At 36.7% G+C, this 15539-nt stretch overlaps 1 protein-coding gene across 1 annotated transcript in view; it reads right to left on the bottom strand.

Annotated features, from left to right (window-relative positions):
- Positions 1-15539, bottom strand: part of FANCM (FA complementation group M) — a 65121-nt gene that overhangs the window by 32961 nt on the left and 16621 nt on the right. Inside the window, exons 6-9 of the mRNA XM_030319019.1 lie at positions 14487-14619; positions 13271-13393; positions 12697-12783; positions 8398-8582 (exon numbers count right to left, since the gene is read on the bottom strand). Of these exons, the coding sequence (XP_030174879.1) occupies positions 8398-8582; positions 12697-12783; positions 13271-13393; positions 14487-14619 (528 nt within the window). The remainder of the gene's footprint in view (positions 1-8397; positions 8583-12696; positions 12784-13270; positions 13394-14486; positions 14620-15539) is intronic.

Raw genomic sequence — 15539 nt, 5'->3', positions numbered from 1 at the left:
ATTCTTGGCTGATGACAGGACAAAAATTGAGCAATCAAAAAAGACCTCCCACAGAATATCACGGTCACATCTACTTACTCACCTGTATCTGTGCCTAAATAGTCCACCTTCCCTCCTGCTGTTTTGGATAAACTGCGTTTTTAACTGAGATCAGCTCCTATAGTTTTGTATACTAGATCCCATCGGTTTCCTCACCTACTCAAAGATCATACTAGCAATACTCTTGTCTCTGCTCTGTTAACAATTTTTCTTTCTCAGTTGATCATTCCTATCAGTATACAAGCATATTGTTATATCTCCTAATTTCAAAGAAACAATACTTCCATCTCTGCTCTCCTTTACAGCAAAAATTCTTGAAAGACTTGTATACTTGCTATCTCTAGGTCTCCTCTTCCTGTTCTGTCTTGAAAATACCTCAATCAGTCTTGTCCCCACAATTCCAATGAAACTGTCCTTTTCAAGCTCACCTCCCTTCTGATCTCTTAATCCAAAGGTCAATTCCCATTTTTCATCTCATGACCTACTAGCAGTAGGTCTGCGACTAGCAGCACTTAAACAGTTCCTCCTGCTCATTTGGCCCACAGGTATCACACTCTCCTGGTTTTTCTACTATTACTAGCTACTTACTCTTATTCCCAAGGAAATCATAATCACTGCTTATACTAATAACAATGAAACCCTTGGCTCAGTCTTTGGACATCTTGTCTATCTCTATTCCATCACTTGGTAATTTCATCCAGTCTCACGTATATGATGATGACGATTCCCAAATATATATTTCCACAAACCTGTGAACTCATGAACTTAAGATTCATATATTCAACTGTTTATTCAACATCTCTATTTGACATTTAAAACAATGCAACTCAAAGTGTAGTTCGTGAACTGTTTATTACTGTTGAGGTTCAGGTGTTGAGAAATTTGACAGAGTAATACTATGTTTGTTGGCTTTAATAATAAAAAATCTGGCCATGAATATTGTTTTCATTAATTTTATTTTTTTAGTAATCATTTTTATTCAACAGTATCTGTGACATACTAAGAGGAAATAAACTAGTCCTCCATCAACTAGTCCTCCATCAACTTTGATACTCCAAAAAACACTAATCTCATAGGTATGCCAAAGTTAACTCATCCAGAACCAAGTTACTGATATTTCTCTCCAAAACTTGCTCTTCCTACAGTCTTATCCATCTTCGTTAATAGCAGCTCTTTTCAGTTGCTCAAGCCAAATTCCTGGAATCATCATTGGAGTCACCCTTCACCCTCCTCAATCTCACACCCCACTTTAATTTGTCAATAAATCCCATCAGCTTGACCTTAAAATATATCCAGAATCCAACCAGTTCTCACAACCTTCCATGCTACCACTATAGTCTAAGCTACCATCATCTTTAGCTTGGTATTATAATAAGTCTTCCAATTGGGTTTCCTGTTTCTACCCTTAGTACCCTATACTTTATTCTGAAGATAGCAACCAGTGTGATTCTTTTAAAATATAAACCAGGCTGTAACCCTCGCCTATTTCAAACTCTCTAAAAGGTCTTCTTCTTTTCCCATCTCCCTCACAGTAAAAGCCAAAGTTACTGAAATGGATACACTCCACTTACACCACTGCACAGAGCATCTAAATTGACAATAAATAAGCAAACAGTGGCTTTGAATGACATGCTGGACCAGATGGACTTAACAAATATATTCAGAACATTCCATCCTATATCAGAATACCCATTCTTTTCAAGTGCACATGGATATTCTCCAGAATAGATCACATATTAGACCACAAAACAGGCCCCAAGAAATTCACAAAGATTGAGAGCATACCATGTATCTTATCTGACCACAATGCTATGAAACTAAAAGTCAACCACATGAAAAATTTAGAAAGTCACAAATACATAGAGGTTGAAGAACATCCTACTAAAAACATGAATGGGTCAACCAAGAAATCAAAGAAATAAAAACAAAATACAGTAAAACAAATGAAAATTAAACAGTCGAAAATCTTTAGGATGCAGCAAAAGTGGCCATAAGAGGGAAGTATACAGCAATACAGGCCAACTTCAGGAAGCAAGAAAAATCTCAAACAACCTAACCTTACACCTAAAGTGACTAGAAAAAGAAAAAAAAAAAAAAGGAAGCCTAAAGTCAGGAGAAGAAAGGAAACAATAAATATTAGAGCAGAAATAAATGATACGGAAACTAAAAAAAAGAAACAAAAACAAAACAATAGAATGGGTCGGGGCGCCTGGGTGGCTCAGTCGGTTGAGCGTCCGACTTCAGCTCAGGTCACGATCTCGCGGTCCGTGAGTTCGAGCCCCGCGTCGGGCTCTGGGCTGATGGCTCAGAGCCTGGAGCCTGCTTCCGATTCTGTGTCTCCCTCTCTCTCTGCCCCTCCCCCGTTCATGCTCTGTCTCTCTCTGTCTCAAAAATAAATAAACGTTAAAAAAAAAAAAAAAAAAAAAAAAACAATAGAATGGGTCAATGAAACCAGGAGCTGGTTCTTTGGGAAAAAAAAAAAAAATCAATAAAGTTGATAAAACTCTAGCCAGATTTATCAAAAAGAAAAGAGGGCCCAAATTTTAAAAAATCGCAAATCATAGAGGAGAAATAAGAATACCACAAAAGTACAATTATAAGACAACCTGGAAGAAATGGATAAATTCCTAGGAACATATTAACCACCAAATGGAAACAGGATGAAATAGAAAACTTGAACAGACTGATATCCAGCAAAGAAACTGAATCAGTATTCAAAAATCTCCCAAGACACAAAACTCCAGGGCCAGATGGCTTCACAGGCAAATTCTACCAAACATTTAAAGAAGAGTTAATACTGGGGCACTTGGGTGGCTCAGGTGGTTAAGCTTCCAACTTCGGCTCAGGTCATGATCTCATAGTTCACGAGTTCAAGCCCTGCATCAGGCTCTCTGCTGACAGCTAAGAGCCAGGAGCCTGCTTCAGATTCTGTGTCTCCCTCTCTTTCTGCCTCTCCCTCCCTCCCTCTCTCTCTCTCTCAAAAATAAATAAAACATTAAAAATTTTTTTTTAAAAAAAGGAGAGTTAAAACCTATTCTTCTCAAACTATTCCCAAAAAAAAAAAAAAAAAACAGAAAAGGAAGGAAAACTTCCTAATTCATTCTATGAGGCCAGCATTATCCTGACACCAAAAGTAGAAAAAGACACCACTAAAAAAACAGAACTACAGGCCAATATCCCTGATGAACATGAATGCAAAAATTCTCAACAAAATACCAGCAAACCAAATAAAAAAATACATTAAAAGAATCATCAAGTGGGATTTATTCCTGGGCTCCAAGGGTGGTTCAACATTTGCAAATCAATCGATGTAATACACCACAGTAATAAAAGAAAGGATAAGAATCATATGATCTTTTCAATAGATGCAGAGAAGACATTTGAAAAAGTACAACATCCATTCATGATAAAAACCCTCAACAAGGTAAGTTTACAGGGAATATACCACAACATAATAAAGGCCATAGATGCAAAACCCACAGCTAGTATCATCCTCAATGGGGAAAAAGTAAGAGCTTTTCTCTATGTTCAGGAACAAGAGAAGGATATCTATTCTCACCTGTGTTATTTAACATAGTACTGGAAGTCTAGCTATACCAATCAGACAACACAAAGAAATAAAAGGCATCCAAATCAGCAAGGAAGAAGTCAAACATTCACTATTTGCAAATAACATGATACTGTATGTAGAAAACCCAAAGACTCCACCAAAAACTGCTACAACTGATAAATTCAGTAAAGTTGCAGCATACAAAAATCAATGTACAGGGGCCCCTGGGTGGCTCAGTCGGTTGAGTGTCCGACTTCGGCTCAGGTCATGATCTCGCAGTCCGTGGGTTCGAGCCCCGAATCGGGCTCTGTGCTGACAGCTCAGAGCCTGGAGCCTGTTTCAGATTCTGTGTCTCCCTCTTTCTCTGACCCTCCCCTGTTCATGCTCTCTGTCTCAAAAATAAATAAATGTTAAAAAAAAATTTTTTTTAAATAAAAAAAATCAATGTACAGAAATCTGTTGCATTTCTATACACCAATAATGAAGTAGCCCAAAGAGAAATTATGGAATCGATCCCATTTACAACTGCAGCAAAAACCATAAGATACATAGGGATAAACCGAAACAAAGAGATAAAAGACCTGTACTCTGAATTATAAAACACTGATGAAAGAAACTGATGATACAAAGAAATGGAAAAACATTCCATGCTCATGGATTGGAAGAACAAATATTGTTAAACTGTCTATATTACCCAAAGCAATTTACACATTTAATCAATCTCTTTCAAAATACCACCAGCATTTTTCACAGAGCTAGAACAAACAATCCCAATATTTGTATGGAACTCCAAAAGACCCCAAATAGCCAAAGCAACCTTAAAAAAGAAACGTAAAGCTGGAGGCATCACAATTCTGGACTTCAAGTTATATTACAAAGCTACAGTGATCAAAATAATATGGTAGTGGCACAAAAATAGACACATAGATCAACAGAACAGAACAGAAAATCTGAAAATGGATCCACAACTGTATGGTCAATTAATCTTCCACAAAGCAAGAAAGAATATCCAATGGGAAAAGACAGTCTCTTCAAATTAATGGTGTTGGGAAAACTTGACAGCAACGTACAGAAGAATGAAACTGGACCACTTTTTTTACACCATACAAAAAAATAAATTCAAAATGGATTGAAGACCTAAATGTGAGACTTGAAACCATCAAAATTCTAGAGTAGAATAAAGGTAGTAACCTCTTGACATCAGCTGTAGCAACTTATCCTGAGGGAAGGGAAACAAAAGCAAAGATAAACTACTGGGACTACATCAAAATAAAAAACTTGTGCACAATGAGGGAAACAATCAATAAAACTAAAAGGCAACCTATGGAATGGAAGAAGACATTTGCAAATGACATAGCCGACAAAAGGTTAGTATCCAAAATATCTAAAGAATTTATAAAACTCAACACCCGGGGTGCCTGGGTGGCTCAGTCAGTTAAGCATCCAACTTCAGCTCAGGTCATGATCTCACAGTTCGTGGGTTCGAGCCCCACATGGGACTCTGTGCTGACAGCTCAGAGCCTGGAGCCTGCTTTGGATTCTGTGTCTCCCTCTCTCTCTGCCCCTCACCTTCTCACACTCTGTCTCTCTCTCTCTCTGTTTCACTCTCTCTCAAAAATTAATAAACATTAAAAAATATTTAAAAAAAAAAAAACTCAACACCCAAAAAAGAAAGAATCCAATTTAAAAATGGACATAAATTGACATTCTTCCAAAGAAGACATCCAGATGGCTAACAGATACATGAAAAGATGCTCAACATCACTATCAAGGAAATACAAATCAAAACTATAATGAGAGATCACCTCACACTAGTCAGAATGGCTGAACTGAACAACACAAGAGACAGCAGGTGTTGACAAGGATGTGGAGACAGGGGAACCCTCTTACGCTGGTGGTGGGAATGCAAACTGGTGCAGCCACTCTGGAAAACTGTATGGAGGTTCCTCAAAAAGTTAAAAATCGAACTACCATATGATCGAGCAATTGCACCGCTAGGTATTTACCCAAAGAAGACAAATATACTAATTCCAAGGGATACATGATCCCTATGTTTACTGCAGCATTATTTAAAGTAGTCAAATTATGGAAACAGCCCAAATATCTATCGACTAATGAATGGATAAAGAAGATATAGTGTGTGTGTGTGTGTGTGTGTGTGTGTGTGTGTGTGTGTGTGTAATGGAATATTACTCAGCCATAAAAGAGAATGAAATCTTGCCATTTGCAGTGACATGGATGGAGCTAGACAGTATTATGCTAAGTGAAGTAAGTCAGTCAAAGAAAGACAAATCACATATGATTTCACTCATATGGAATTTAAGAAACAAAACAAATGAGCAAAGGAAAAGAAAGAAGAGAGAGGGAGACAAACCTGGAAACAGAACAAACTGACGGTTATCAGAGGGGAGGTGGGTAGGAAAATGGCTAAAATAAGTGATGGGGATTAAGGAGTACACTTGTGTGATGAGCTCCATTTGTTGTATGGAAGTGTGACTCACTGTATCATACATCTGAAACTAATATTATACTGTATGTTAATTAACTGAAATTCAAATAAAAACTTAAAACAAAATTGGGGTGCCTGGGTGGCTCAGTTGGTTAAGCATCCGACTTCAGCTCAGGTCATGATCTCACAGTTCACGAGTTTGGGCCCCACATCAGGCTCTGTGCTGACAGCTTGGAACCTGGAGCCTGCTTCGGGTTCTATGTCTCCCTCTCTCTGTGCCCCACCCCCTCTCACTCTTTGTCTCTCTCTCTCTCTCAAAAATAAATAAAAACATTAAAAAAAATTTTTTTTAACTTAAAAAAAATGGAAATGACCTAAAAAGTCCTAAAGGATCTGGTCTCCTACTTCCTCTCTCACTTCATCTCCCATTTTTAAAGAAATGAAAAAATTTACTTACAACTATTTGCACAAAAGCTTATTTTAGAATAAAACTGCAGAAAAGCAATTATTGCAGGAATAAGAAAAAGGGTTGCTACTCTAGCCTATATAAAAATATTACTGACATAAGTGAGGAAAGGACAAAGCTAATATAAAATCAATAAGGTTTTTTATGGTAACTGACAAACTCAGGAAATAATGATTTTAGGTAATAATAAAACTGGCCAGAGATTAGGTTGGGTACTATTAGTATTTCAAAATGCTTAACTCCTTAGACAAAAATCTACTTCATTTTTCATTCATATATAAATGTAAGAGTAGTAATAATAACCTGCTAGATATCTGAACCTTTTAAAATACATATAATCAGACTTGAGAAAGGTAAAGTTATTCTGTTTCAGACTCAGGGAAACCTCTTAGACTGTCCCCACAGATCCAGTCAGCTTAAACAAACTCTGCTGAGTGCAGTGAGGACTGGTATAAAAGGTATTTAAAGAATAGTATTCCTCTTGTAACTAATGTTTACAAAGTGAAGAAAAGATCTGTCAAAATTAATTAGACATTAAAGACACACCTAATTGTCAATGACTACTCAAATGAAGACCTATAGTTAATCTACAGAAACCCGTATACAATTTATAAAAATCAATAGTCTAAAACATCCCAAAAACACATACACAGCACTTAGAAAACTTATGACCTCTTATTCAGAGCATAAATGGTTTCATCTGACTGTATTTTTAAATTAAGATTTTTAAATAACAGGGCACCTGACTGGCTCAGTCTGTTGAGCATGTGACATTTGATCTGGGGGTTGTGAGTTTGAGCCCCATATTGGGTGTAGAAATCACTTAAGAAATAAATAAAAATTGGAGCTCCCAGGTGGCTCAGTCAGTTAAGTGGCCGACTTCAGCTCAGGTCATAATCTCACAGTCTGTGAGTCCAATTCCCGTGTCAGGCTGTGTGCTGACAGCTCAGAGTCTGAAGCCTGCTTCCGATTCTGTGTCTTCCTCTCTCTCTGCCCCTTCTCTGCTTGCTCTCTCTCTCTCTCTCTCTCAAAAATAATAAACATTAAAAAAATTTTTTTAATAAAAAAAAAAAGAAAAATTAAAATAAAAAAAAATGCATCTTTGGAGTGCCTGGCTGGCTCAGTCAGTGCAACGTGTGACTCCTGATCTCAGGGCTGTGAGTTTAAGCCCCACACTTGGGGGTAGGGATTTCTTAAAAATAAAATCTGAGGTAAAAAAATGATTTTTAAATAACAGAAAAAAGAAATAAGCTCATTATTTGTTCAGAATATATAACTAAAGTGACTTAAATAGTAAACATTTACTGAAGGCTCTACAGTATGATTTCATTTAATGCTTGCGACAACTCTATCAACTATGTTTACAGGTAAGGAAAACTGTGGCACAAGAAGTAGAGGAACTAAGCGGTAGGACCAGGATTCCAACCTCGGTAATACGATTTCAGAGCCTTTCTGCTTAACCACTACACATTACCTTACTTGAATAAAGTCTCAAAATCACAAAAAACACTTTTCTGATCTTTCAAAATATGCCTCTGTTTATTTACGTTTACTATAAAATTATCTTTAAGAAGTAGCTGATTGAGGGGTACCTGGGTGGCTCAGTCGGTTGAGTGTCCAACTCTTGATTTCGGCTCAGGTCATGATCTCACGGTTCATGGGATCGAGCTCTGTGCTGGGTTCTGCACTGACAGCATGGAGCCTGCTTGGGATTCTCTCTCCCCCTCTCTCTCTTTCTCTCTGCCTCTCCCCAATTCACGTGCACTCCCTCTCTCTCTCTTAAAATAAATAAACTTAAAAACAAAGTAGCTGATCAACAAATTAAAACAAAAGAGGCATAAATACAAGCTAATCAATATTATTTTAATATTCATCACCTCCAAAAGTAATTACCTCCAGTTGTTCCTTCTGGGTAAACCCTTTCATGCTTTTTCCTGAGGCATGGCCAACGAAAGTCATCACTCTAATAACTGGCTGATGCTTTAAAAGCATTTCCGCAATTTCTTGAACACTATCTCGAAATGAAGAGAAGATCATAACTCTGGTCTCACCACATTTCTTTTCAGAGGCATTTTGAGCTACATAACAAAAAAACACTCTCATTACAATTTTTTTTAAAAGCAATATACAAAAAGTATTTCAAAAGACAACCCTGAAACTATATACTAATGAATGATAATTCTTTCAAAAAAGTAATTTAAAATGTCTTAAACCTTTGCTGGTTTCCTCCTACCTTCTCTAGTAATTTTAATGTTCTTGGCTCCCTACCTCTCATTGGCTATCATAATAATCCTAAACAAATCATTGGCTGTCATAATAATCCTAAACAAATCAAATAAACATTACCTGAATCCCTTTTAACCAGTACTTCAATTCATGCATGATGCCTGTTATTCGCCTTTACTTTCTAAGTCAGAATCACAGAATTGTAGAGCTCCCACTGACTTCATATAGTTAATCTACAGAAACCCGTATACAATTTATAAAAATCAATAGTCTAAAACATCCCAAAAACACATACACAGCACTTAGAAAACTTATGACCTCTTATTCAGAGCATAAATGGTTTCATCTGACTGTATTTTTAAATTAAGATTTTTAAATAACAGGGCACCTGACTGGCTCAGTCTGTTGAGCATGTGACATTTGATCCCCTCTCACACTTGTGTGCTTTCTCTCAAAATAAACACTAAAAAAGAATGTCTTTAAAAATTAAATACATAAACACATAAATAAAATGTAAGTCAGAACACATCACTCTCCTGCTCTAAAGGTCCCTCTAACAGTTTCACAAAGCACAAACATTTGTAAAATAAAAACCAAAGCCTTGACTTGGCCTATAAGCTACCTCTCCAATGTAAATGTAAATATTTCCTTTTCTTTTTGTTCACTAAAGGCACTTTCTTAATCCAGGCCATAGCATTCTGTCCCTGAATCTAAGATACTTGTAAATTCTCCAAGGTTAGGGGCACCTGGGGGCTCAGTCTGTTAGATGTCTGACTTGGGCTCAGGTCAGGATCTCACAGTTTGTGAGTTCAAGCCCTGCATCGGGCTCTCTGCTGTCAGTGCAGAGCCCAATTTGGATCCTCTGTCCCTCTTTCTCTCTCTGCCTTTCCCCTGTTTGTGGTCTCTCCCTAAAATAAATAAATGTTAAAATAAATTTTTTTTTAATTCTCCAAGTCTAACTATAGAATATACCCTATAGTCAATCACAAAGCTGATCCCAGCATCTCTGTGCTTGGGAGGTAGTAGAATACACAGAATAATTACATGATCTTTGAGGGTGGGCCACTTAATTTTCTGGGTTATGTGAAACCGTGACAGTTAATCTTTTTAAGCTTTAATTTCTTCATATCTAAAATGAATTGAATATAAAGTATATAGACTTGCACAAAGCAACTGGTTAATAATTGAATGTTGTATGAGGCTTTTTTGTTATTTACTTTTAAGCTTGCTTAGGACTTTGACAATCCTTTTCTTTCTTAGGATTTATGTTAATCTTTATGTGTGTGCCATACACTAAGCATTTTATATATTAACTCATTTAGTCTTCATAAAAACTCTAAGAATTAAATGATTTAATATAAAGTTAATTCACAATACCTAAGGAAAAAGCAACAGCTGTTGCAAAGAAAATTATTCTAGATAAACCTTCTTTGAATTACCATAGCATCAAGCCTCTACATCTGACCAACTTCGGACCAACTGCTACTTTCAATGCAAACCCTATCAGCTTCAACAGGCTATGCAGCCAAAGTTCTACCTTCATTCCACTGAAGACCCTCTACCAAAGACATCAATAACTTACATATTGCCAAATTCAACAGCCACTTTTTTTTTTAATTTATTACCTTTATTTATCTTAAGAGAGAGACAGAGTGTGAGCGGGGGAGGGGCAGAGAGAGAGGGAGACACAGAATGCAAAGCAAGCACCAGGCTCAGAGATATCAGCACAGATACAGAGCTTAAACCCACAAGCCATGAGATCATGACCTGAACCAAAGTCAGATGTTTAACTGACTGAGCCACCCAGGCGCCCCCAATGGTCACTTTTTAGTTCATTTTACCAACCTCTCAGCAGCATCTAACACAGTCCACTACTTCTCACTGAAATAGTCTCTTCCCTCAGCTTCTCTGCCATTCACTTGTTCAGTTTCTTTCTTAACCTCCTTTGTGGTGGTTTTTTGCTCTGATTTTTTTTTTAGGATTTTATCTTTAAGTAATCTCTACACCCAACATGGGGCTCAAACTCACTACCCTGAGATCAAGAGTCACATGATTCACCAACTGAGCCAGCCAGACACCCCCCCCCAACTTTAAAAGGACTACATTCTAGGCCTTCTCTTGTCTCTAAACTGTATTCCTGGTAATATGATCATAACCATTTCTGAAACTTTAAATATTACCTTTATGCTGAAGACTCCAAAATTTATTCATATATATGTAGAGAATATACATATTCTATAAAAATAGCCCAGATCATTCTTCTGAGATCCTGTTTCACTTAGTCAGTACTTACATATCTCTACCTACATGTCTCAAAAGCATCTCAAAGTGCATGTTCTTTCTTCTGTATGCCGTTCCTATTTTTTTTTGTTCATAAAATTACACACACACACACACACACACACACACACACAGGATTCCTTTTATTTTTCTTATGTCCTATGTTCAATCTACCAGCAAATACTGTTGGCTCCAAATTCAAAGTACATGTAGAATCTATAACCACTCAGCACCTCCACTACTACCATCTTGGCACCAGCCACCATCATCTGGCATCTTCTTAAACATGACGATAGTCTCCTAAGATGCTAATGTTTACACTCTGCAAAAGCTACCACAGTTATCTTTTAAAAATGTAAGTCAGGGGTGCCTGGGTGGCTCAGCTGGTTAAGCATCTGACTTCAGCTCAGGTCATGATCTTGCAGTTCGTGAGTTCGAGCCCCGTGTCAGGCTCTGTGCTGACAGCTCAGAGCCTGGAGCCTGCTTTAGATTCTGTGTCTCCCTCTCTCTGCCATCCCGCACTCATGCTCTGTCTCTCACTCTAATACATAAATATTAAAAAAAAAAAAAAAAAAAATTAGAGGCACCTGGGTGGCTCAGTCAAATAAGTATCAGACTTCGGCTCAGGTCATGATCTTGTGTTCGTGAGTTCAAGCCCGACATCAGGTTCCCTGCTGTCAGCATGGAGCCTGCTATGAAACCTCTGTCCCTCTCTCTCTGCCCCTCTCACACTTGTGTGCTTTCTCTCAAAATAAACACTAAAAAAGAATGTCTTTAAAAATTAAATACATAAACACATAAATAAAATGTAAGTCAGAACACATCACTCTCCTGCTCTAAAGGTCCCTCTAACAGTTTCACAAAGCACAAACATTTGTAAAATAAAAACCAAAGCCTTGACTTGGCCTATAAGCTACCTCTCCAATCTTTGCCTATACCACTCTTTTTTTTTCTTTAATGTTTATTTTTGAGAGAGAGAGACAGAACATGAACAGGGGAGGGGCAGAGAGAGAGGGGGCACAGAGGATCCAAAGCAAGCTCTGCGCTGACAGCAAAATGCAGGGCTTGAACTCACCAACCGTGAGATCATGACCTGAGCTGAAGTCAGATGCTCAATCAACTAAGCCACCCAGGCACCAGGCCTATACCACTCTTACACTACTCCAGCACATTGGTTTGTTTACTGATCCTCAATCATACCAAATACCCTATTGATTCAGGGACTTTGAATCTACTATTCTGCCTGATATGATCATCCCCCAGAAATACACAAGGCTTACTACCTCACTTCCATCAGGTAATGACTCAAACATCACCCTAGAGATAGGCTTTCTCTAACACTCTATATAAAACAGCACTCCTAAAAAAAAAAAAAAAAAAAAAAAAAAAAAAAAAACAGCACTCCTCCATGACTATTTCCTTACCTGCCTTACTTCTCCCCACTATTATATATTGTTTTACTGTCTGCTTGCCTTCTATTGCCCCAGATTGACTTTTCTTTTTCACATAATACCTTATTCTTAGCATTCCCACCATGTCCCTTGTCCCACCCTCCCAAAATTTCTCAAAATCTTCTCTTTTACATTTATTATCCAGGGTAATTAAAAGCCCATCTTCCCCATAAAGTCAGAGTTTTAGCTCTGTCAGTAACTTTGTCTTGCCTTGAAGCTACTAAACATGACTTACTATTCCATGACTTGAAATGTTCAACTACAACTTCTTCTAATTTCTTTAACTTTGGATGACCATAGACAAAATTTTTATCTTTATCTCCTGCAAAACAAAAACCAAAAAATCATTCTATATTTTCTATATTCAATTAATGTATTTTAATTATCCTTTTCAAAATAGATTTGTTAAATCTTACTTTTTTTCCGTTCATTTAAATACTAAGTAGCATCTGGGTAGCACATAAGCCCTACTATAAAATAAACTTTGAATTTTTATTATAATTTCATTCCGAAAGAGAATCCAGATGAAATCAGAAGCAAAGTAGATGGGAAAAAATAGGTTTTGAATTAAGCTTTAAATCAGTTTTTGGTAGTTCAAAGAATTTTCACTAACAGTAACAACTACTAGCATCTATTTAAAGTTTATAACCTTGAATATATACTTATCCTAACTTAAAGAATAAAATCTTTAAGCATTTAACAGATCCGTTGCCACAGAAATAAAAGTGATTATAGATAATTTGGATCACTGAAGCCTAATTTCAAAATTAATCTGATAAACAAATAAAGTTTTAAAAGAAAAACCAGACCTTTTTGGATAGAAGAGCCACTTGCTGAAGTACCACGTGTATGTGCAAACATGCACTCTAGATGATTATAGAGTTTCATGAAGTCTTCATTTCGGCTAAGTTCATTTTTTGCCCGAGTCATTCCTTCAGAAATTAAGTAAAGATTTTCCAAATTAACAAATAAGTTAATCAAATTTATTATTCATTAAAAAGAAATTAGGGGCGCCTGGGTGGCTCAGTCAGTTGAGCATCAAACTTAATTTCGGCTCATGTCATGATCTCATGGTTCGTGAGTTCAAGCCCCACAGTGGGCTCGACACTGAAGGTGCAGAGCCTGCTTAGGATTCTCTCTCCCTAGCCCCTCTCTCTGAAAATAAATAAATACAGCTTTAAAAAATAATAAAATAAAAAATAAAAGAAATTAAACTTTAGCCACGAATACAAATTTTTCTAATTTAAACATAAAAACCAGCAACTGTTTTCAGTTCCACAGTCACATATGTATTAAATGGCTTGCTTTTTACTACCAATTTATCAAAAACAAAAAAACAGTCATTTGTTACATAATTATTACATTGCTTTTTGTTTGTTTTGTTTTGTTTTGTTAAATAATCTCTATGCCCAAAGTAGAGTTCGAATTCATGACCCCAAGATCAAGAGCTGCATATTCTACTAAGTCAGCCAGGCACCCCTATTTTATTGCTTTTTAAAATAAAGCATTTTGGATGCACCTAGGTGGCTCAGTGGGTTAAGCATCCAACTCCCAACTTTAGCTCAGGTCATGACCTCACAGTTTGTGAGATTGAGACCCATGTTGAGCTCTGCACTGAGCATGAAGCCTGCTTGGGATTCTCTCTCTCCCCTCTTCTGTCCCTCCCCTGCTCATACTCCCTCTCTTTCAAATAAATAAATAAACATTTAAAATAAATAAATAAAGCATTTAAAATTTTTTTTTAATTTTATTTTTGAGAGAGACAGAGCGTGAGTGGGAGAGGGGCAGAGAGAGTGGGAGACACAGAATCCAAAGCAGGCTCCAGGCTGTCAGCACAGAACCCAATGTGGGGCTTGAACTCACGAGATGGGAGATCATGACCTGAGCTAAAGTCAGATGCTCAACCAACTGAGCCACCCAGGCACCCCTAAAATAAAGCATTTTTAAGTAACTCAAGTGTTCAATATATCTTTAACAAAAATAATAACATGTCATTATTCCTTTAAATAATTTAATATAATTTACCTTTAGTTCCATCCATAATTCCACAAAGAAAGAAATATAATGATCTCATTCCCATTTGCTGCAATAATTCATAACCATGATATAAACTAATACAAATAGCAAACTCTCCCTCGATAATGCCTTGTTGTATTCCCTAGAAAAACAAGCACAGACCAAATTTAACCAAAGGAAGAAATAAAGATACATGTTCTGTGTAGAATTTACTGCTCTATTGAAGGTCTATCTATAGAATATCATAGGACCTTGCTTTGGAAAGGGGCCAGTGTATTTTCCACATAAAATCTGTGCCTTTATTTTTTTTAATTCAATATGAAACTTACATTTTAAAGAGAATAAGTGAAGGAGAGAAATATTTATCATATACTGTTTCTCATTATAGGTAAGTTATTAGCAGTATGTATATTCATTTGTTCTTTTAAAACTATTTAACATATCAAGCATGGAGATAGATATTTGGGATATAATGGAAAATAAGTCACATATTGGCCTACCTCATAAATGTTACTGGCACCAGAACAGAATTTAATCAGACAGTTTAACACTAACATTTAACACCACACATACATACTGTAGTAACATGTGACACTGTCTTAGCACCAGACACTGTTCTAAGCACATCACTTACACAAACTCACTTAATCTCAACACCTGGGAGGTAGGTACTATGGTTATGCCCATTTTATAGATGAGGAAACTGTAGAGCCAGTATTTGAATCCACAAACTCTAGCTCAGGGTACTTGTGCTTTTAACCACTACTCTCAAGGAAAAGTGAAATACGTATTCCTTTAATGAGAACATACAGCAGGTGTAACTATGTAATAGGATAAGAGAGACCACTGAAAATAGATTTTTATTATTTTCCTTTATTCAAGATAACTATTATTCTGGACCTTACATTCCTAGTAGCATTTAAGATCAGTAAATAGTAATAGCCATTTTAAATGTTCACAGCATAGTGATAAATGCCCTAAAATGGCACCCCAATTACCTGAAAGGGTAAAACCCTGTCTCTACAAAATATAAACTCTCATTAGTGAGATCCAAGTTCAACA

This window comes from Lynx canadensis, chromosome B3 (assembly GCF_007474595.2).
Source record: "Lynx canadensis isolate LIC74 chromosome B3, mLynCan4.pri.v2, whole genome shotgun sequence".
NCBI classification, from domain to species: domain Eukaryota; kingdom Metazoa; phylum Chordata; class Mammalia; order Carnivora; family Felidae; genus Lynx; species Lynx canadensis.
This window is presented reverse-complemented; position numbering and strand designations above follow the sequence as displayed.